At 46.3% G+C, this 22,356-nt stretch overlaps 1 protein-coding gene across 3 annotated transcripts in view; it reads right to left on the reverse strand.

Moving 5' to 3' along the window:
* Nucleotides 1-22,356, reverse strand: part of FLI1 (Fli-1 proto-oncogene, ETS transcription factor) — a 129,295-nt gene that overhangs the window by 15,984 nt on the left and 90,955 nt on the right. For all 3 annotated transcript variants that reach the window (XM_055415888.2, XM_055415885.2, XM_088832135.1), the window contains exon 5: nucleotides 20,511-20,576. In XM_055415888.2, the coding sequence (XP_055271863.2) occupies nucleotides 20,511-20,576 (66 nt within the window). The remainder of the gene's footprint in view (nucleotides 1-20,510; nucleotides 20,577-22,356) is intronic.

The following is a 22,356-nucleotide window of genomic DNA, read 5'->3' on the forward strand; positions in this document are numbered from 1 at the left end:
AGGCCTGTGGGATCTTAGTTCCCTGACCAGGGATCAAACCGGCACTTCCTGTGTTGGAAGGTGGATTCTTAACATCCTTGCTGTTGGCAGAGGACTCAACGATATGGTCCTCCATACCCCCCCATCCCTCTGAGGCCCTGGGGTATAAGAGGTACAGCTTAAGAGGAGTAGCAGGTCTGGCTTGGCCACCAGCCCAGCTCTGCTTCTCTGGGCTCTTTCTTCTGCCCTGCCCAGCATGCCGAACCTTCCAGACTCAGGACCAACCCTGTGCCGGCCACGATCGCCATACAGCCCCTGCCAGCCACCATAGCAGACAGCCGACCTGCTAGCCTGGCCTCCTACTTTCAAAGTTGTGCTAAGGCAATGGGCACCTGGGCTGTGCAAGGTAATACAGGGCATGGGCCCCCTTGGGCAGACACCCTTTCTCTCCAGAAGGTCGGTGGTTATGCTTCAGATCCCAGCCCTGGCGAATAATCATCATCAAAAGGTTACTCTGCCTTTTTGAACCCCAGGTTCTCCTTCTCTAAAAATATTAGTAACAGATGCTGCATAGGATTGCTAGAAAGATTAAATAAGGATTCATTCAATGGCAATTTAAAAAATATACACAATATTCACGTAGTCTATACAATCTTGCTTGCACCTCTAAGATGTTGATCTTGGTGAAGTGAGGTTAGAAAGCTCACCAGGGAAAACCCTGAAAAAGAAGAGAAGCTGTAAAGGAGGAAGAAAAGTCCCATTCCTGTGCTCTGAGATCAGTGATTCCCAAACAGGAATAAAGTCTGGCTCTCTTTTAGAAGTAGAATGGATGACAGCAAGTCTCCTACATATGAATGAGTTCCTTTCCGAGAGAGCATTCATAAGTCCAATCTATTCGTAAGTCAAACACAGTTGGCCTAGGTACCCAACTAACACCATCGTTATCCCTCGGTGCATCTTAGCAGTACCGGCTACATCACTGCTGTTCTTACTCTTCTTTCTGGACATCCTGGGCTTGATATAAAGATGTTGTACTACCAAATTCTTTACAGGACTGTACAGTAAAGAACATGAAAACACAATTACCTGTAGAGAATGCTGGCACATGAACTAACTTAAGTGACTGGAAATGCAAACGCACGTTCACATCTGAAAGCTTACAACTTGAAAGTTCGTATGTAGGGGACTTGCTGTATCCTGGATCCCAGTTTAGAATCGCTGGCCTAGAAGCCGGTGAGGGCCCGTGGCTCTGGCTGCCTGCTGGTCTATCACTAGCCGAGGTTTTACCCAGCATCCTTCCCGCCATCCCCAACTGTCAGCTCCCCCAGCTCCCTGCCCAGCCAGCCCTGGAGCTCTGAGCTGGGTCCTCACCTCTTTGCAACCTCATCTACAAGGGCAGCTCAGCCTTCACTGTGGGGGCATCCTATGTTCTAAAGGGCATCAGGGGATCTTGGCTTCCACAGAGACCTCAAGAAGAGGGAAATATCTAGGCAAGGCTTTCCTCAAACTTGGAATGCATGGAGAAGAAAAAAGAACCAACATCCTGGATCAGATTTCTTTTGCTCAAGGACCTGACCTGGAATCCAAACAGCCTCTGAGCCTCGGAGCCAGCCCCGCTGCGTGGAGGAGAATGAAGCTACTGTTTCAGATATTTCACACGCAAAGGGAAGAAAGGACACACGAGAGAAATGCTTAAAGAATGGTCGGCTTTCAAAGATGATGGCTGCAGAGGCCAGTGGTACCTTCCCTGCACAGCCTCACCCGGGTCCCACGAGGCTGGACCTGCTAAGGCCGGCCCTCCCTGGCTCCGCCCCTCCCAGGGGGCTCTGAGTCTGAATGACACACAAGCCTCAATGACCTCTTTATTTTGATAAGGCCTCCAAGTGGGATTTGGAGGCCAGCCTTGTGTGGAAAAGCAATTCATACTGACTCGATTAGTTGGGTGTTTGCCAGAACTCCCCTCTATGTTAGGCAGTGTAGACGCCACTAAATTGCAGACTTCTTGGGTCAAATCTGCCTCAGGTTTAAGACAATTCCAGGTCAGAACAATAAAACCTAACCGGTTGCTCACTTAGGTATCAGGCTTGAGATGAATGAGTGGCCATCTGTGTTCAGCCCCCTGGACCCCCTGAGAGCCCGGATCTGATGCTCTCCCATCTGCTTCCTTGGGGGGATCGCCCTCACTCTCCCTGACTATTCGGGACACAGTCCTGTAGGGGATGCATGACTCAATTTTTGCATCTTTTCCTCCCAAAGTTCTGCAAAGGCTCACTGGTGAGGGTCTCGTGGTTATCACCCTCGTTTTGTTCAGCCTCTTGCTGTGATTCTTGGTGCACTTATGCCTCTTGCTTGGTGAGCATCTTTGGGAAGGGAAGGACTGTATTTTATCACCTGGTTTTCCTTTCCCACCCCAGGTTCCTCTTCTCTTCCAGCATGAGCTATTGGGCCTAGCTGATATCTCATAGTCCACAAACATTTATTCATTCAGCAATGGTTTAGTGAATGTGTATTATGGTGCCGGACCCTCTTCAGTGTCTGGAGAATGCATCGGTGGCCGGACACACAACCTTGCTCTGGGAGCTGACATTCAAAACACATAGTGCTTCGCTGTGCTTAGTCCTTCAGTTGTGTCTGACTCTTTGTGATCCCATGGACTGGAGCCCGCCAGGCTCCTCTGTTCATGGGATTTCCCAGCCAAGAATACTGGAGTAGATTGCGATTTCTCCCTCCAGGGGATCATCTCAACCCAGGGATTGAACCCAAGTCTCCTGTATCTTCTGCACTGCAGGCAAATTCTTTACCCACTGAGCCATCAGTGAAGTGAAAGTCGCTCAGTCCTGTCCAACTCTTTGCGACCCCATGGACTATACAGTCCATGGAATTCTTTGAGCCAGAATACTGGAGTGGGTAGCCTTTCCCTTCTCCAGGGGATCTTCCCAACCCAGGGATTGAAACTAGGTCTCCTTCATTGCAGGCAGATTCTTTACTAGCTGAGCCATAAGCTCAGTTCAGTTCAGTCGCTCAGTAGTGTCCGATCTCTGCGACCCCATGAACTGCAGCACGCCAGGCCTCCCTGTCCATCACCAACTCCTGGAGTTCACTCAAACCCATGTCCATCGAGTCGATGATGCCATCCAACCATCTCATCATCTGTCGTCCCCTTCTCCTCCTGCCCCCAATCCCTCCCAGCATCACGGTCTTTTCAAATGGTCAGCTCTTCACATCAGGTGTCCAAAGTACCAGAGTTTCAGCTTCAGCATCAGTCCTTCCAATGAACACCCAGGATTGATCTCCCTTAGGATGGACTGGTTTGATCTTCTTGCAGTCCAAGGGATTCTCAAGAGTCTTCTCCAGCACCACAGTTCAAAAGCATCAATTCTTCGGTGCTCAGCTTTCTTTACAGTCCAACTCTCACATCCATACATGACCACGGGAAAAACCATAGCCTTAACTAGACAGACTTTTGTTGGCAAAGTAATGTCTTTGCTTTTTAATATGCTGTCTAGGTTGGTCATAAATTTCCTTCCAAGGAGTAAGCGTCTTTTAATTTCATGGCTGCTATCAGCATCTGCAGTGATTTTGGAGCCCAGAAAAATAAAGTCTGTCACTGTTTCCCCATCTATCTACCATGAAGTGATGGGACCAGATGCCGTGATCTTTGTTTTCTGAATGTTGAGCTTCAAGCCAACCTTTTCACTCTCCTCTTTCACTTTCATTAAGAGGAATTTTAGTTCCTCTTCACTTCCTGCCACCAGGGTGGTGTCATCTGCATATCTGAGGTTATTGATATTTCTCCCGGCAATCTTGATTCCAGCTTGTGCTTCTTCCAGCCCAGCATTCCTCATGATGTACTCTGCATATAAGTTAAATAAGCACGGTGACAGTACACAACCTTGACATACTCCTTTTCCTATTTGGAACCAGTCTGTTGTTCCATGTCCAGTTCTAACTGTTGCTTCCTGACCTGCATACAGGTTTCTCAAGAGGCAGGTCAGGTGGTCGGGTATTCCCATCTCTTTCAGAATTTTCCACAGTTTGTTGTGATCTACACAGTCAAAGGCTTTGGTGTAGTCAATGAAGCAGAAATAGATGTTTTTCTGGAACTCTCTTGCTTTTCCATGATCCAGGGGATGTTGGAAATTTGATCTCTGGTGCCTCTGCCTTTTCTAAAACCAGCTTGAACATCTGGGAGTTCACGGTTCACATATTGCTGAAGCCTGGCTTGGAGAATTTTGAGCATGACTTTACTAGCGTGTGAGATGAGTGCAATTGTGCAGTAGTTTGAGCATTCTTCGGCATTGCCTTTCTTTGGGAGTTTTCTTTAGATGGTGAGAATTAATTTTTGATAGAAGATGAAAAAAAATTAGCTAAAAAACTCAATAGTATCTTTTGTATGTTTGCATGAGAGATAGTAAAAGGCGAAATAAGTCTACTCTATTAGATTCTGGCCACCTAATGTGAAGGGTCGCTGGAAAAGACCCTGATGCTGGGAAAGACTGAAGGCAAGAGAAGAAGGGGTTGGCAGAGAATGAGATGGTTATACAGCATCATTGACTCAACGGACATGAATTTGAGCAAACTCAGGGAGATAGCGGAAAAGGCAATGGCACCCCACTCCAGTACTCTTGCCTGAATATCCCATGGACGGAGGAGCCTGGTAGGCTGCAGTCCATGGGGTCGTGAAGATTTGGACACGACTGAGTGATTTCACTTTCATGCATTGGAGAAGGAAATGGCAACCCACTCCAGTGTTCTTCCCTAGAGAATCCCAGGGATGGGGAAGCCTGGTGGGCTGCCGTCTATGGGGTCGCACAGAGTCAGACACGAATGAAGTGACTTAGCAGCAGCAGCAGCAGGGAGATAGTAAAGGACAGGAGAGCCTGGTGTGCTGCAGTCCATGGGGTCACAAAGAGTCGGATATGACTTAGCAACTCAACACAACAATTAAAGAGTTCACAAATTTTTGCATATTTAGAATCAAAGTATTGTCAGATCTATGGTCCCAGACTCATACTGACATAGGAAAGCCATTTAAACAAAGAAAAAATCCCACACTTCCTATGCCTTTCTTTTGAGCCACGTCTAAAGTGAACTGTGGCACTGGAGAAGACTCTTGAGAGTCCCTTGGACTGCAAGGAGATCCAACCAGTCCATTCTAAAGGAGATCAATCCTGGGTGTTCATTGGAAGGACTGATGCCAAAGCTGAAACTCCAATACTTTGGTCACCTCATGCGACGAGTTGACTCGCTGGAAAAGACTCTGATGCTGGGAGGGATTGGGGGCGGGAGGAGACGGGGACGACAGAGAATGAGATGGCTGGATGGCATCACCGACTCGATGGACATGAGTTTGAGTGAACTCCGGGAGTTGGTGATGGACAGGGAGACCTGGCGTGCTGTGATTCATGAGGTTGCAAAGAGTCGGACATGACTGAGCGACTGAACTGAATTGAACTGAAAGTGGACTGCAGGAAAGGGCATTTCTCTGGGGTCACCGTGAATGAGAAAGAGACAAGTGAGTCCTCCTCAATGGAACACTCAATCTGTGTGGCTAGCCCATGAGCCCCAGAACACCCCCACCTCTGTGTTCTGCATTCACATATCAGAAGCACAGGGATTAGGTTTTGCCTGGTGGTCCAGTGGCTGAGACTCCGAGCTTCCAATGCAGGGGTCATGGGTTCGATCCCTGGTCAGGGAACTAGATCCCACATGCCACAACTAAGTGTTTGAATGCTGTAACTAAAAAAGATTCCTTGTGCTGCAAATAAAAGTGGCAGCTAAAGATCCGGCATGCCACAACTAAGACCTGATGCAGCCAAACGAATAAATATTAAAGAAAAAAAAAAAGCACAGGAGTTAAAGACAAAGAACCATGAGCTCAGGGCAGGTGGAGTGTGGTCTCACTTACATAATAGAATCTGAGGCTTCTTTTCAGGCTGGAATGGACTTCAGACATTATCTAAACCAGACATGCAAATTAGCACAGGCCTGGAGGCCCAAAGCCTGAGAGAAAGCATATGCGACCATATAAGAATTTTAAGAGAAATTGAAAGTATGACTCACAGCAGAAAAAACTGCCTTTCTCTAAACTCCTCCAGGATATTGGGCAGGATGGATCATTCTTTTTACAGGCAGGCCAAAGACTTTGGAAGCTCAAACAGTTTTCAAAGTTAAGAGTGAGAACAATTTTCATCTCTTTGGAAGAGGGATGCCTAAATCTTATTGCGTCTAAGGTCACGTGTGATGTAATTAAGGACTCTTAGGGATCTTCATGGGAAGGAATTCCATGATTCCTCTTTAACTCATTCCTGTTAGGGAAACAGTTCATTGCCATGGAAGGAACTCTACACGAGGCTTCAGAACTTCTCGGGTTGCTTTCCATCTCTGCCAGTTACCGGCTGTGTGAACTCAGGCAGGTGACAGTCTCTCTGAACCTCTCAGTCCACCTATCTGTAACAGGGGAGAAATGACTCTCCTAAAATTTAAGAATTTAGCGAAGCAAATGGCTTATTTAATCCTCCCAGAGTTCTTTTGAGAATAAATGAGATCATGCATGTGAAAATGCTTTCTACACTCCAAAGTATCATTTAAGATTATAGCTGCTATTATTTTCCAGAGTTTTATTCCGTGGAAATAAGTTAATCTTTCCCGTGTCAAAAAGGCTAATTTATTCTGGTTCTTTGTTTAGGGAAGCAGAAGCATGGAGTATATATTTAATTAAATTGACAAACCAGATTTTCCCTCCCCAGTGTATCCATCAACTGTCAATGCTATTTACTGAATATCTACAGGGCTGGGAAAAGGGATAAAGAACAAAACTCAGAATTAGAGATGACAAAGTAATCTGTAGTTACCTTAACATGGTAGTTAGGTCCACATATGGCTTGTGAGTAAGGCAGAATCCTGAGAAGTGATTGCATGTAGTCTTTGCGAATAAAGAAAAAATTATCTTGAAGAGGATGGAACTTGAGTTAGGTCTTGAAGGATGTGTTGGATTTTGATAAAGTAGTAACTCCAATTAATTTGCCACTCGCTGCCTAACACAGGAATTTGAACTTCATCAGCGGCATGTTAAACTTTTTATTGATCCTCACGTGTGATTGCTTACAGATCCCTGAGGCTGGAGGGGAGAAGCTCATGTGGGTCCTGGTTAGTGTTTCTAACTATAGCATTTCTTCCTCAAAGATGTCAGCTTCTCCCAAAAGGATGTTGCACAAGAAATAATTATTTATTATCTTAGACATGGACTTTTCTGAAGAGGGTTCGTTGTTACATCTTTAAAAAGAATTTGGGAAAGTTTTTACAATTAAATAACAAATGATGCTATCTTTGCCTTGGCTTTTCACTAGATTTCCCAAGTCCCTTCACCTCTGTCTGGCATAAGAGAAGCTTCATTTTTTTTTCCTATTTTTAAAATTTAAATACTAAAAAAAGTTGTTACAATGTTGTGTTGGTTGACAAGCTTCTTTCTTGAGAGAGAGAAATTTGGTTTATGAGCATGAGAATAAACAAGTGCCTTTTAAATCCTTTTCAGTAACTACTGTCCCTCCAAACAACTGTTGCAATTTCTAAATCAGTGTATTTTGCAAAAACAAAGGCACTTAGAATGTTCTATGTGGAGGTGTCCACCAGTGGGTTATCTGGAGCACTTGTGGACCTCGGCTTTTCTTTCCAAAGGACCCTGGGACCCGACTCCTCAACAGAGGCAACAGCGGTCACTTCTAGTTTCTATTACAAACCAAGACCCCGTGGTCACGGAAATGGAGTGACATCAACCCAGGCCAATTTCATTTTGAGTCTTAGCTCTGCTATCTGGAATGGGATGACACATCTGAGTCAAAGTGAAACCTGGTAGAGATGGGAGGTTTAAAATAGTAACAGTTACGAGTCTGGAGATGAATTGGAAATGCAAAACCCAAACGGCCCACTCGGTAAGTGTGAAACGCCTGAGAAGTGGGCGGGACTGAGTGGTGCTGCGCCCCGCCCACTGGGCACCACGTCCGCAGGGGTGGGCGGAGCAGTTTTCAGGCTGAGCCCAGTTGGAAGGGTGCTCCGGAGGTCAAGGTGGCCCCAAATACCTTTCCCACAGCCTCACGCCTCTTTCCCCGTCCTGAGGTGTACTGAGAGCATTTTTATTAAAACGCATCAGGGCTCATGCCTTCACTGTCACCTTCACTCATGTTGCACGGCAAGGTGGTGCCTATCAGATTCTCGATTTCTCCAGGGAGCAAGTAGGAGCAGCTTTGACAGACAGGACTACAACATATAAGCCCAAGCCGGGTGGGGGCAGGAGGGCCAAAGTGTGCATTTCTAAGCATCCCAGAACGGTATCAGGGGCCGCCGGAATGCCTGCGGGCACAGGGATGAGGAGAAAACAATGCTGCGGAATGATGTTGATACAGAGCAACGAAAACACGTTGCATCTCCATTAAGTATTCAAGTAAAGCCTGGGTCGGTGGCGGGGTGATGGAGTGGGAGAGGATTTGAGAAGCAGTGGGAACACTCAGCTCCAACCTCGCCTCCAACCTCCAATTCTCGCCAAGGATGCCTATGGACTGAGAAGCGGGTGTGGTCTAGGATGCTGGGGCAGGCGGCTTCTGTCTTTAAAATGGCCCAGGTGATGCCGACACCTTTCCTTCTCCTGGAAAGCCATGGGTCAAGGCCTTGGTTAACTCCTGTAACTGAGGAAATTTCACAACTAGACTTATCAAACGAACATCCACTATCCTTATTTCTTTGAAGTTTACTGCACTCCTTGATCAACAGAGATAGCTTTTCATTTTCTAAATCTCTTCTTTTCCTCTTTGATTTAAAAAAAATATTTTTTTTTATTTAGTTTTTTTGGCTGCACTGGGTTTCTGTCGCTGTGGGAGGGCTTTCTCTCTAGTTGCAGTGCATGGGCTTCTCACTGTGGCGGTTTCTAGTGCAGGCTATAGAGCGTGGGCTCAGTAGTTGAGGTACATGGGCTTAGCTGATCTGAGGTTTGTGGAATCTTCCTGGACCAGGGATCGAACCCATGTCCCAGGCATTAGAAGGGGGATTCTTAACCACTGGACCACCAGGGAAGTCCTCTCTGATTTTTAAAAATGTCATATTAAACACACATAAAATGTGTAAGGCTGTGTAAATTATCAAGCACAGTAATGAAAAGAACATCTGTGAGGCCATCTAATACGCTACTGGAAATGCAAGATCTGAGTACCCAAGTGAGGGTCCTAATTTGGGGGGGGATAGTGGATATCAGTGAATCTCATCATATCATCTTAACAACTAGATGACATCAGCTTCCTGAAAAATATGGGCCATTCTATGGGGTGGAGGATGGAACAGGGAGACACAGCCATAGAGCCTGTCACTGCTGGGTGGGGAGGGAACTCTGGAAATGGGCTCCATTCTGCTTTGATTCCTACTAGGCTTTGTGATTTGGGCTTAATCTATCTGTGCCTCAGTTTTCTCATGTGCAAAATGGGAAGAATAATTGTGTGTGTGCTTAGTCGCTCGGTCGTGTCCAACTCTTTGTGACCTTTTGGACCACAGTCCACCAGGCTCCTCTGTCCATGGGATTTCCCAGTCAAGAAAACTGGAGTGGGTTGCTATTTCCTTCTCCAGGGGATCTTTTCAACCCAGGGGTTGAACCTATGTCTCCTACATTGCAGATGGATTCTTTACTCACTGGGTCATCAGAGAAGTCCTAATAATAACTGTACCAACTACATAAGGTGATTATGAAGTGTAAAGATGAAGTGAACAGAAGAGCTCTTAGCACAAGCCCTCAGTGAACAGCAGCTGTCATAGTCATGGGGCAAGGGGAGGGGTGATAATAAAGGTCAGGAAAGGAGGTCTGAATGAGCAGGAGTTAACCTTTCCTGCAACATGACTTCCCCTTGTTCTGATTCTGCCCTTGGCCTCTTTCTCATCAGCACCCATAGCAAGAGGACCCAGATCTGAAGGGCCTCCAAGGGGCCAATAAAAAATGGGGCAAAAGGGTGACATGGAGCCATCACCTTGTGACTGAAATCGGTTCTCAGTAAGCTCCTCCCTCTATTTCTGCCTGGAAGGAATCATGTTGGAGTCAAATGAAGGGGAAATTATGGCAAACAGAGAAGGGAAGGCAGTCCTGAGTTGAGCTCGTCAATGACTGAGGCCAGAACTTCACTCTTTTCTTTAGAAACATCACAAAGGGTGAGTTTTACAGTAAGCTCTTGGGGAGTAGTTTAAGGCCCTTTGTCTATAATTTTCATCCATCCATTCATCCATCTACCCATCCATCCATTCATCACTGACCCATCCATCCATCCACTCACCCATTCATCATTGACCCATCCATCCATCCATCCCACGGCCTTTTCTAAGGCACAGTCCCTGCCTACAAGATGCTTCAAGACTTACAAGACCAAAGTCTGCTGGACAGACTATCGGGATGCTGTCCTGGGAGGACAGTGGGCACAAGCAAGGTGCCATGGGGCAGGGGTGGCTGAGGAGACATCATCTGACCTGGGCCGTCAAGAGTGAGTGGAGCTCATAGAGTGTGGATTTGGTGGGGGTGAGGCAACCAAGGAAAGTATACCAGGCAAAGCGAGAACAGGAAACACTCAAAGTTCAGTTTGAAAATAGTCTAGACAGGAATCCATTCACATTTGAAGGATACAATTGCGGGGGGGGGGGGGTGGTCAGAACTTGAGTGTGCAAGACTTTTGCTGGCCAAGCTGTCAGGCCCTAGACCCTGAATTGACTTTGGCCATACTAGATGACGCGTCTGGCCATCCTGCATGGCTGGACCTACATGGCCTGCAAACATACACACCCTGGAGAAGGTGGGTTTAGCCTCACAATCCATCAGGCGATTGTGGCAAAGTCAACTGATGTGAGCAACTGGGGGAGACAGGACAGCAGTGCCTGCTGTACCCCCGGCGGTTATCCAGTTGTGCCTGCCTGGCTCCCCACCCCCAGGGCTCAGGGATGACATGCACCTACCTTGGAATTGTTCTCTGAGGTGAGAGAGACCTATGACGGTGGATTTCTTTAAAAGTCATCAATTAATCAACCAAACAGAAACAGAAGGGAATGTTCATCAGAAGGTATCTTTGTTTCTATGTTCGTTTCAAAAAAAAAATCTTTAAAGGAATAAAATGTGCACAATTAGAATTATTCCTGAGATGGAGAAGCTCCTTCAAGTAAGTGGGTTCCTGCCTTAGCTGGAACTAAAAACGCCCCAGCGAAATCCGTCTCTACCTGCCTCTAACAGCGATGGTGTGACACAGAAAGTTGCTTGCTTCATTATCCTGAAACAAATTTACATTTGTCTGAGGAAACGGGCTAAGTGTTTCCAATCATTTTAGAGAAAGCGTGTCTTAGTCGCTGTGGAACCCACACATGTGATAACGGCACACACAGCACACCCACGGAACAAAATAACAGTTCTTTTACTCAGAGAAAGGAAGGGTAATGGTTACTTAGAAAGTGTCCCAGACAAGCTGTCAAATTGAATTCAGAGAGCTGGAGTCTGACTCCAGGACAGGGCTGGCTGGCTCAGGTCTCTGGGGACTGGGGTTTCCTGCCTGCTCCAGCTTACAGACAAAGATTCTTTGTTTCCAACTGTCTCTCTCTCCTTCTCCCTCTCTCAATCTCTCTCTGGTGAAAATACACACTCACACATACACACACACAACATGCAGCTCTCCAAAGAGGGTCAGATCGAAAGTAGACAAAACATTAACTCTGGAATTTCAAAGGAAAACAATTTTAAAAAAATAAAAGAGAGAGCAAGCTACCGTCTGTTCTAGAATCATAAATCTTGCCTTTGGACGCAGAAACAGCACACACTCACACACACACGCACTCAGCAATCATCCTTGCTAAAAATGGATTAGGGCTATTTCATCATAAAGGGAAAACATATAATGACAAAGTTCTTAACAGGCCCTCCCGGGAGGCCTCGATACCCTCACGTTTTAAGTGCACGTTAGCGGACACAGACAGAGCCTGTGGAGCCGCATAACCTGCTCCATGAGAGATGTTATTTACTCCCTAAAAATAACAGCCCATGACCTCACAGCATTACTGGCCTTTTCCTTCAGGCACACGTGTTCCAGACCAACCCTGTGCAGGGCAATGCACACAGGCCCGAGGCCCCGCCAAACACACACTCACCCCGCCTAGACTCGAGGATGCTGCCTCGACCCCGCCCCCTGCGCTGAACCCCTAACCTGCTACGCTTGTTCACAGCCACACACACAGGGCATAGGAATCAACACTCTGCGTGCATCCACACCTTCTCCATCAAAGCACAACTTCTTGCGGCATCTTTTAAATCACGGAAAATGTCAAAGGTGTAGGAAAGCAGAGAGAAAGATGTATTGCACCGGGGAGGGCCCTTCAGCTTTAACAGGCATGAACTCTCGGCCGGCCTGACTTCAGCTCTGCCCCGCATTTACCCATGCCCCCTCTCCGCCCCAACTACTTTGAAGCAAACTCCTGGTTCCTTTGCTAAGCTTCCTTCTCACAGAGCAAGACTGTACCTGTCTATCGGTTTCATGAACACCACTGAGAATCCCCCCCAAGCCTCCCCTATCGTGCACCCATCACTAACCTGGACCTCGGCGCTCCCACGGGGCACACTGAGGAGCACTAGGGGAAAGCACTGGGTCTTGTCCCCCAAACCCAGCCCGTGCACACGCAGCCCCCACACAGGACAGACCCTGATGGGCTGACTGGTGTCTCTGATGCCCACCTTCTCTTCTTTAATACCCATCTCCAGCACCACCATGCTGGGTCCTTCCAGATCTTCTCCCATCTTTCACTACGATCTCTATCATTAAATCATCAAGGACACCCCATAGGGGCTGAAAATGCAGGGGGAAGTGGTGAGACGTGGTGTTGTATCAGCCATAACAACACACAACATTGACTTACTGGCCCATCTGTCTCTGCTACAACCCCTTGAGGGTAGCTGGCTGGGTACCACATTTCTGAGGCTCAGGCTGGCATTCCATACAAAGTGGGTTCTTAATAAATGAAGAGATGTGTGGCTGGGCGGAGGAGGGCACGAGTTCTGACTGAGGTCCCGGGTGAAGCTCTTCACCCTTCGTGTGGTCGTGGGGGGACCCACGCCTTCTCCAGCCTCCCACTGCCTCTGTCCCATGCAAGGTTCAGAGTGAATGGTCCACTTTAACACTGAATGATTTTCCAACTCTTCATTACTCTTAGGGAACTTCCTGTAGGTCGCATGCATTTTTCCATTTGATTAAAGCAGTTTCATATTATTCCTTAATCGTTCCACATGCAAATATCCCTGCTGAGATTTTAAACAACTTGTCCATCTTATCTACAGTGTTCCCATGCCATCTGATATGGTGTCCTTCCAACCCTGGGCATTATGTCAATAGGTAGTAAACCTGCAAGAGTATTCTAATGATTTTGTGATAATACTACCAATTACTACTGTAATTCATGGAGCTAAGACATTGAACACTTACTGCTGTGTCAGACACCGGGTAAGAGATTTATGCATGTGATATCACCCCTGAAGGGGCCTTAAGACTGTCCTCAATCTGCTGCTGCTGCTGCTGCTAAGTCACTTCAGTCGTGTCTGACTCTGTGAGACCCCACAGACGGCAGCCCACCAGGCTCCCCCGTCCCTGGGATTCTCCAGGCAAGAACACTGGAGGGGGTTGCCATTTCCTTCTCCAATGCATGAAAGGGAAAAGGGAAAGTGAAGTCACTCAGTCGAGTCCAACCCTTAGCGACCCCACGGACTGCAGCCTATCAGGCTCCTCCATCCATGGGATTTTCTAGGCATGAGGAAACTGAGGTAGAAAAAAGTAATTGACTTGACCAAGTTTACCTAGCTTGAGCCCAGAGCCTGAGTTTTACACCAATATACTATAAGGCTGAAATATGAGATGAATACCTGCTTTGGGGAAATCAAAAGCATCAATTAAAAAATGTTTAAAATGTCAGATGCTTGATGCAAACTATTACATAAAGAATGGATAACCAACAAGGTCCTTCCATATTGCACAGGGAACTATATTCAATGTTCTGTGATGAATCGTAATGGGAAAGACGAAAAAGATTGTATAAATGTGTATAACTGAGTCACGATGCTATACAGCAGAAATTAACACAACATTGTAAATCAAGGATACTTCAATAAAATAAATTTTTTAAAAAGACGTCAGATGCTTGAATGCTGAGATGAAAAGCAGACCAGAGGGAGGAAAGAACAGTAGGGACGTATGTTTGAGTCCTGCTCTGTCCCGAGACGTCGGTGACTTCAAATGAACCCTGTAACCTCTCTGTGCCTAGGTTCCATGATCTGCAGATCCAGGGTGATAATAATACCAGCGCTGCCAGCTCACGGGGATGGAGGGTGAGAGGGGCAAATGAGATTATAGACCTGCAAATGCTCAGCAAACAATGAGGGCCTGCAGAATGGCGGTGCTGGCTGTAACACAGGCCCCACCATCTGGAAATCTCCTTGAGCCAGCAGGGCTCTCCTTAGCACGATCTTCAGCACTGGTTAGGCGCTTCACTCTGAAGGACACGGAAGGCTGCTTTCTCCCCCTCTCTCTCCCACACTCAGCGTGCGAGCAGACAGACTTTTTATCCATCAGCTCAGGTGACGGCAAGCCAGGGCTGTTCTGCAGGCCGCCAGCGACCCACATGGAGGAGGAGCAGCTTGCATTCCACAGCAGGTCCTGAAAGGCTTCCCGGGCTGAGGGTAGAGGCTCAGGCTCCACGGGCTGGGCTTATGGTTTATGAGTTCCAGGAGTTCATAAACAACGAGCTCAGTATCCTCCGACTTCTGGAGAGTCAAAGGCATTTAAATGGATCCGGCATGAGAAGCTGAGGACATGAGGGTTTAGGATGCAAACCAGCATATCAGGGGTGCGCTGGGAAGGCCCAGGGCAGGGCTGCTCTGACCTGTATCCAGGATGGACACACTCGCCCCTGGGCGCAGAGGTCAAAGGATGAGGCTGAGCGAGCCCTTGGTCACTATGTGCTCGAAACAGCCATTTAACTTCCAGAACCCCAGTGCCCTCCTGATAAAATCAGGTTGCCAATTTCAATCCCAATTAATAATTAAAAAAAAAATTTTTTTTGGCTGTGCTGTGTGGCAGGTGAGATCCTAGTTCCCCAACCAGGGATCGAACCCTCGCCTCCTGCACTGGAAGCATGAAGTCTAAAGCAGTGGACCACCAGAGGAGTGGAGGCTTCTGAGGGCTGAAGTGATAGACTCAGGTAAAGCTCAGGTCAAGATCAATAAAGATTAACCTCATCAATGACAAGGATGAAACAGAACAAATATTCCTGTAGTCAAGTTAACCTGTTTTTCATAAGTACAACAGGAGGTCCTGCCCTTCCTTTTCAAGGTTGGTTTGGGGCCAGGAAAGATCAAGATCAACCATCCAGTGTGTTTCCAAGAAAACCTGGGTGGCAAGGAGATGGGTCTCCCTTTCCTCTGTCTGGTTCATGTCTGCCCTGGAGGACAGCACTGCTCAGTTGCGGCTGCATGTTTAAGAGTAACCTGGAGATCTTGAAAAAATTCCCAGTCCCACCTGTCACTCCTAGAGATTCTGAATCAGTAAGTTGTGTTTGGGACCTGGGCATCAGTATTTTAAAACATTTTTTATTTTGACTTTTCCAGTATTTTTTTTCAGTTATATAATATATATTCAGATTATATACATACAGATATATATATATACACATATATATACATAATTCATAGGCAAAGAAAACAAACTTATGGTTGCCAAAGGGGAAGGGATAAATTAGGATTATTATACAGTAAATTCCTGTTGCTATTTTATACACAGTGGTATGTATCTGTTAATCTCATACTCCTCATCTATCCCTTTCCCCTTTGGTAACCACAAGTTTGTTTTCTATGCCTATGAATCAGTTTCTTTTTTGTAAACAGATTCATTTATATTATTTTTAGATTCTACATGTAAGTGATATCATATATTTGTCTTTCTGTGACCGATTCACTTCACTTGGTTGGATAATCTCTAGGTCCATCCATGTTGCTGCAAATGACATTATTTCATTCTTTTTTAATAGCTAATATTCCATGGTATATATAACACATCTTTTTTATCCATTCATCTGTTGATGGGCACTTGGGTTGATTCCCTGTCTTAGCTATTGTAGATAGTGATGCTATGAACATTGGGGTGTGCATATCTTCTCAAATTAGTGTTCTTGTCTTTTCTGGATTTATGCCCAGGAGTGGGATTGCTGGATCATATGGTAGCTCTGGATTTAGTTTTTAAATAACCTACATACTGTTTTCCACAGTGGCTGCAACAATTTATGTTCCCACCAACAGTGAAGGAGGGTTTCCTTGTCTCCACATTCCGTCCAGCAGACGTAGATTTTTTGATGATGACCACTCTGACTGTTGTGTGGAGGTACCTCACTGTGGTTTAGATATTCCTTGCTCTAATAATTAGCAATGCTGAACATCTTTTCATGTGTTCTTGCAGTTTTCATTGTGGTAAAACATACGTTACAATTTACCATTTTGCTCATCTTTCAGTGTACATTCCAGTGGCATTAAATACATTCACATTGTCCAACCATCATCACGATCAGAACTCTTTCATCTTTCCAAACTGAAACGCCGTGTGCCCATTAAACAATAACTCCCCTTTCTTCCCTCCTTCTAGCCCCTGGCAACCACCCTACTACTTCTCTAGTCTCTATTAATTTGTTGACTTAAAGTTCCTCCTGTGAGTGGCGTCATACAATATTTGTCCTAGGGCATCAGTTATTTTACGAAGTTCTCCAGCTCATTCTCTGCTCAGTCAGGACGAGACAGCAGGCCAAGCAGGGGCTTTGTATGAAGTCACTTTTGGGAAGAGAGGACAATGCATGGATGTGGTTGGAGATGACAGTGAGAAAACTGCAGGGACAGAGAAACATAATGGAAAAACTTCAAGTCTCCACCCACACTACTGTTAGACAAGGTGCTGCTTCATGAAAAGCCAGCTAGAAGGGAAATGCTGTGTTTGTCACGAGGATGATCTGAAGCAAGGGATTCTGAATCCCACAACGTGGGTTTGAATCCTTGTCCTGCTGTTAAATATCTGTGTGTCTTTCAAGTAACCACTAACAGTCCTGAACCTCAGTTTCTCTGTCTGAAAAACAGGGCTGATTCTGTCTACCTCGCGGGACATTGCCAGACTTAAAAGCAGAGGCAAAGCTTGTGAGAGTGCCTGGGGCACTGCAGAACCCTGTACAGGTGACAGTGGAGGCTGTGCTTGCCAATGGGTAGCAATTGTTGCAGTTGTTTGGGAGCTGCGTCATGTCCGACTCATTGTGACCCTATGGACGGCAGCACGCCAGGCTTCCCTGTCCTTCACTGTCTCCTGGAGTTTGCTCAAGTTCATGTCCATTGAGTCAGTGATGCTATCATCTCAACAATTGCTTCCATTCTAATTTATTTTCTAAGTGCATTAGCCTTGATAACAGGTAGAAAGAGCATAACTGTTCTAGCTGGGTCCAATCTGTGACCACAGAATATTTAATTTTAAAAAGCTTAGGGACTTCCCTGACGGTCCAGTGATTATGACTTTGCCTACCAATGCAGAGAATGTAGGTTTGATCCCTGGTGGGGGAGCTAAGATCCCACCTGCCTGGGGGCCAAAAACCAGAACATGAACAACAGAAGCAAAATTGTAACAATTTCAATAAAGACTTTACAAATGGTCCACATCAAAAAAAAAAAAAAACTTAAAAAAAGCTTAAAGGCTGTTACAAATTGATTTTTAAAAGCTAGCCTTACTTCCTGGGCACCAATAACCCTTAGAGAGTAAAACGGTTTTCAAGAGACAAGCTAGAAGGGTGATTACGCCATTTTACAGTAAAAAGCCATTCTCACTGCATAAGCACAGTGCAGAAGCATTCACAGAAGCGTTCACCTCCTCAACTTCTTTCTTTTGTGCTTGATGCCAGCACCTGTCCTTTGTGAAACACACACACACACCACACAGAGCTCCAGATCTCTTGAGGGGCTCTGGGTTTTTTTGGGGCTGTGTGTGTGCCTTATTCAAAGAAGGCAGAGCTAAGGTTGCACCATGCCTTCCCTTTATTTTTCCATTTAAAATTTTAAGAACTCAAGATTGCTCTTAGAGAAAAGCAGAAGAGAGAGGGGTGGGGTGGAGGGTGAAAGGGAGGGAGCGAGGAGTGTGGCTAGCTTTGTCTTGCTAATGTACTTTTGTTTTGTGGACCATAGGCTGTTTAGACAGATTCGGACCACCTCTTGAGGGGGGAGCCGCTGGAGCAGCAAGACATCTCAAGTGGAAAGCTTTACGGGTGGACAAAAGATGCACCTGCAAAGCGCAGACTTCTCTGGAGACCAGGGCCAATGCTGGGAGATAAATGCCCAGCGCCACCTGACTGAGAGTCTGACAGCGCTTGCTTGCCTGGAGACCGCAGTTCATTCATTTCAGAAGAGGAGCAGCTCCTGCAGAAGCCCCAGAGAGCCCGGCACAGCACTGTACACACAGAAAAGGACCCAGGAAAGGAAGGGGCGTAGTGCAGGTAGAGGACAGGCTGAGAGCTAAGATCCCTGCAGGAGTCATGAGTCAATAACCAGCACAATAATAATCAGTTCAACCCAGACACACTTGCTTCTTAACAGAAATCTGTACTTAAAGTCCAATATCGGATACTTCAGGGGTCTCCTGCCTGCCTTTTTTCACCCTTTCCTTCCTCTCTCCCTTCCTCCTTCCTTGCAAGAAGTGGATCCCTACCTGCAGGTGAAATGAAAGCTCAGTAAGCAAACCAGATCAGAGCAGAGGGGGGACCCTGGATGGAAGCAGAGCCTCACCTGAGGATGCAGGGTCATCGCCTTAAAATCCAATAACTCCACAGTCAGGGAGGATTCTTACTGGCTTGCGTGTGTGTGTACTCAGTTGCTTCAGTCATGTCCAGCTGTTTTGAGACCCTATGAACCATAGCCTGCCAGGGCTGTCCATGGGATTCTCCAGGCAAGAATACTGAGTGGGTTGCCATTCCCTTCTCCAAGGGATTTTCCCAACCCAGGGATTGAATCCCAGGCTCCTGCATTGCTGGCAGATTCTTTACCACTGAGCTACCAGGGAAGCCCTCTTACTGGCTTAATTTTGCCCTTTTACTTGACAGGAAGTTGAGGTTCGGGGCATGAAGTGATTTCCCCAAAGTAAACCAGAGGTGTTCTGACCTCAGTCTAATGTGTTTGTCATTGCAGCACATTTTTTCTTTTATGGATGTCTGCAGCGCGATGGTTAAGTGGGTCACCTAATAAAATGTGGCTTGGACTGTACAATGAGTCAATATGACTTCACGTTTTTTATGGCAAAAGCCAGTAACTCTGATTTTGAAAGAAAACAGCAGCATAAATAGGACCTACCCAGGGTGGGGTAGGAGGTGAAGAAAGTTGCAGAAAACCAGGAAAGGTCACAAACAGATTCATTATGCTGAATACTTTCTCCACAGACTGTCTGGTCATCATCTGATTATAAATTGTTAACAGGAAACAGGAAGTCTCATGTGATAGAAGAAAGGTGTGAACTTGGTCAAAACACCCGAGCTCACTGGGTCTCTGCTTCCTCCATGACAATTTTGAACTAAATGATCTCTAAGATTCTTCCCACAGAAAAGCCTTATGTTTCTCTGCAATATTATGCTGTGCTAATTCCGTGCAACCAATATGGACAACTTCTGCCTTCATTCAATGTGGCAGGTGTGCATTAAAGAAAAAGCATTAAAGGAGAGAGAGCCAAGGAAGAGAGTGCTCATCATACTCCTACTCATTCTGCAAGGCCCCACTCAAAATGCCACTCCTCCATGAAATTTTTCTTTTGCCTCGGGTAGATATCTTTTCACTTACATTTTTTTTCTCCCTTAAACCAGGTACTATGAATTATTCACTGGTTTAAACGCCCAGAATCTAACAGTATCTGGAACAGGAAATCTCTACAACACTGTTTCACAAATAGATGATAAGAAATGTATTATAATGTTTGCTAAAACCCTCACCAGCGAAAACCATTTGCTGAGATGATTTTCTTTCTCTCTCAACCAAACCAAACCAAGCAAACTAGACCATATCCTCAAGTCAGTACTTTAAAAATGAATTGGTAGTGCTAAAATGTCTTACCAAAAAACCCCTGAAAATGTGACATTGCAAGAATCCTCGAAATCTTCACTTCATTTTCTTCAACAGAGAAAGCCCCTGCCTTTCAGCTTTGAGAGTGAGTAGCATCCATTTCCTTCCAAGAGCAACAAGCTTTATTTCATGGAGTAACAGCCTCAGATCACATTTTTATGATATTATCACAAGGTATTTTACACCCCTGTCATGTTTTTGCAATGAGCAGCGCAAAGGGGATCAGCTTAGGCTTCTAAAAAAGCCGAGTGGACAAGAGACTTGGGGCCCACACTTGAGGTTCCCCACCCCAGTCTTCCCATCACAGACAGTGCTGGACTGGTACAGAGGACACGTCTACAACTCTATGTGCCTGAGAGAACACACTCACCTTCTTTGACATTCAGCCGTGAGGACGGGTCCGTGTGGGAGGTCGTGTTATAGGCCAACAGTGAACCTGAAAAGCAAAGCAGAAATATCAGGTTGTGTCCAGAAACTTCCGAGATCAAGACCAGGAAATGTGATGGATGAGAATGAACAGGGGAGGGGAGGAGACAGGGAGAATGGAGGGACAGATGACTCCTTGAGAGAAAAAGTTAATGCCAGCCATTTGGGGGGCCAACACGTAAGACTCTCGCAGGTTCCTGGAGTCAGGGTCCGAGGAAGCTAGGACAGAATGCTCGTGGCGGGGTCACACACAAGGCCTCGCAGTGGCCATGATTAAGGATCTGGAGTTCTTGGGGCCACACTACAATCCAACAGGGACACACGGCTGCAGACAGTGTTCTGGTCCTGCAACCGACTCCCTGTGTGACCGTGAATGAGGGGCTTTACTGGTCTGCACCCTGATTTCTTCATCTTGAACTGCAAGAAGGATTGGCAAATGTTTTATCAAGACCAGAGAGTAAATACCACCTCTGTGCAACATCTCTCTGTTTTGTCCACGAGCAAGTGCTAGCCAGATTCGGCTGCAATGCCCTGGAGGAGAGGCCTGGCCAGGTCCTTCCTGCTCTGATGTCCTTTTGGGTTGACATGTGGGCGAGGTGCTTGGATGGTCACGTTGGTGGAGGGAGTGCTGGGAGCGGGGAATAGGGTGAGGGTGGCAGCGCTCCTCAGAGCAACTTTTGTCTCCCTTCACTCACGTCTAAGAGAACACAACTAGACATAAGCCATAATACACTGAATTTCCTGTCATTGAAGGTTGCTGATATACAATCTTTTAAAATTAAATGTTCATGCAGAACTACTCTTAGCAAACACTAGTCTGGGCACTTTCTAGTTTTCTCTTATCTAGCATGTAAAATAAATTCTCCTCTCTTTCTGAAAACCTAGGCTTCCCAGTGGCACTAGTGGTAAAGAACCTGTCTTCCAATGCCGGAGAGGCAAGTTCGATCCCTGGGTCAGAAAGATCCCATGGGGTAGGAAATGGCAACCCCCTCTAGTATTCTTGTCTGGGAAACCCCATGGACAGGAGAAGCCTGGAGGGCTACAGTCCATGGGGTCGCAGAGTTGGACATGACTGAGCAACTGAGCCCATTCCTAAAACTGGGCTTGTTCCTCTGTTTCCAGCAAGCCCAAGAGCTTTATTTTGGGAAATGTAGGCATTTTTGCCCTCCGCCTTGAGGCTCTGAAGTTTGATCCAGAGGGCTAGAACCCGTTTTTACAAAAGACACGAGAGGCTGGATATGAGTGCTGGAGGCTAAAAAGTCTTTCTAAATAATCCTTTCCCTGATCCCTGGGACCAAGTGGACAGACTTAGGTGCCAGGACTCGGAGCAGGGAATGGACTGCCAGACATTCCTATTTTTAGCCTCAAGTCACGGAAGGGACATGGAATGGAGCGCCTGCCTCACCCAGCCGTGGGCGTTTGGTTGTGTGCCTCAGAGAAGCTGTGGGCCCTTCAGGCCGGGCGACCAAGAGAATTTTGGAAGAACCATCCAACTGGCTAGAATCACTGACTCTGGGCTTAGGCGACTATGCCTTTCAGCTCTGAAACAGTTCCAGGCAAAAAAAAAAGAAGAAAAAAAAAAAAAGTGAAGGGATGCTGGTGGGATTGAGACAGTTTTGTGCCAAAGTGCGGCTAGATGGAGATACTTTTAGAAAGAAGGCAGTCACGTGCCTGGAATATCCGAGAACCGGACGCATTTGGTTATTCCATTCTCAAAGAAGTCGAGCACAAAGTGATTTTTACACTTCATTTAATATAGATCTTTATGCGAATGAGAGGTTAGAGTCAGA

This window comes from Moschus berezovskii, chromosome 25 (assembly GCF_049115385.1).
Source record: "Moschus berezovskii isolate FMDL1 chromosome 25, NW_MosBer_1.0, whole genome shotgun sequence".
In the NCBI taxonomy this organism is placed as follows: Eukaryota; Metazoa; Chordata; class Mammalia; order Artiodactyla; family Moschidae; genus Moschus; species Moschus berezovskii.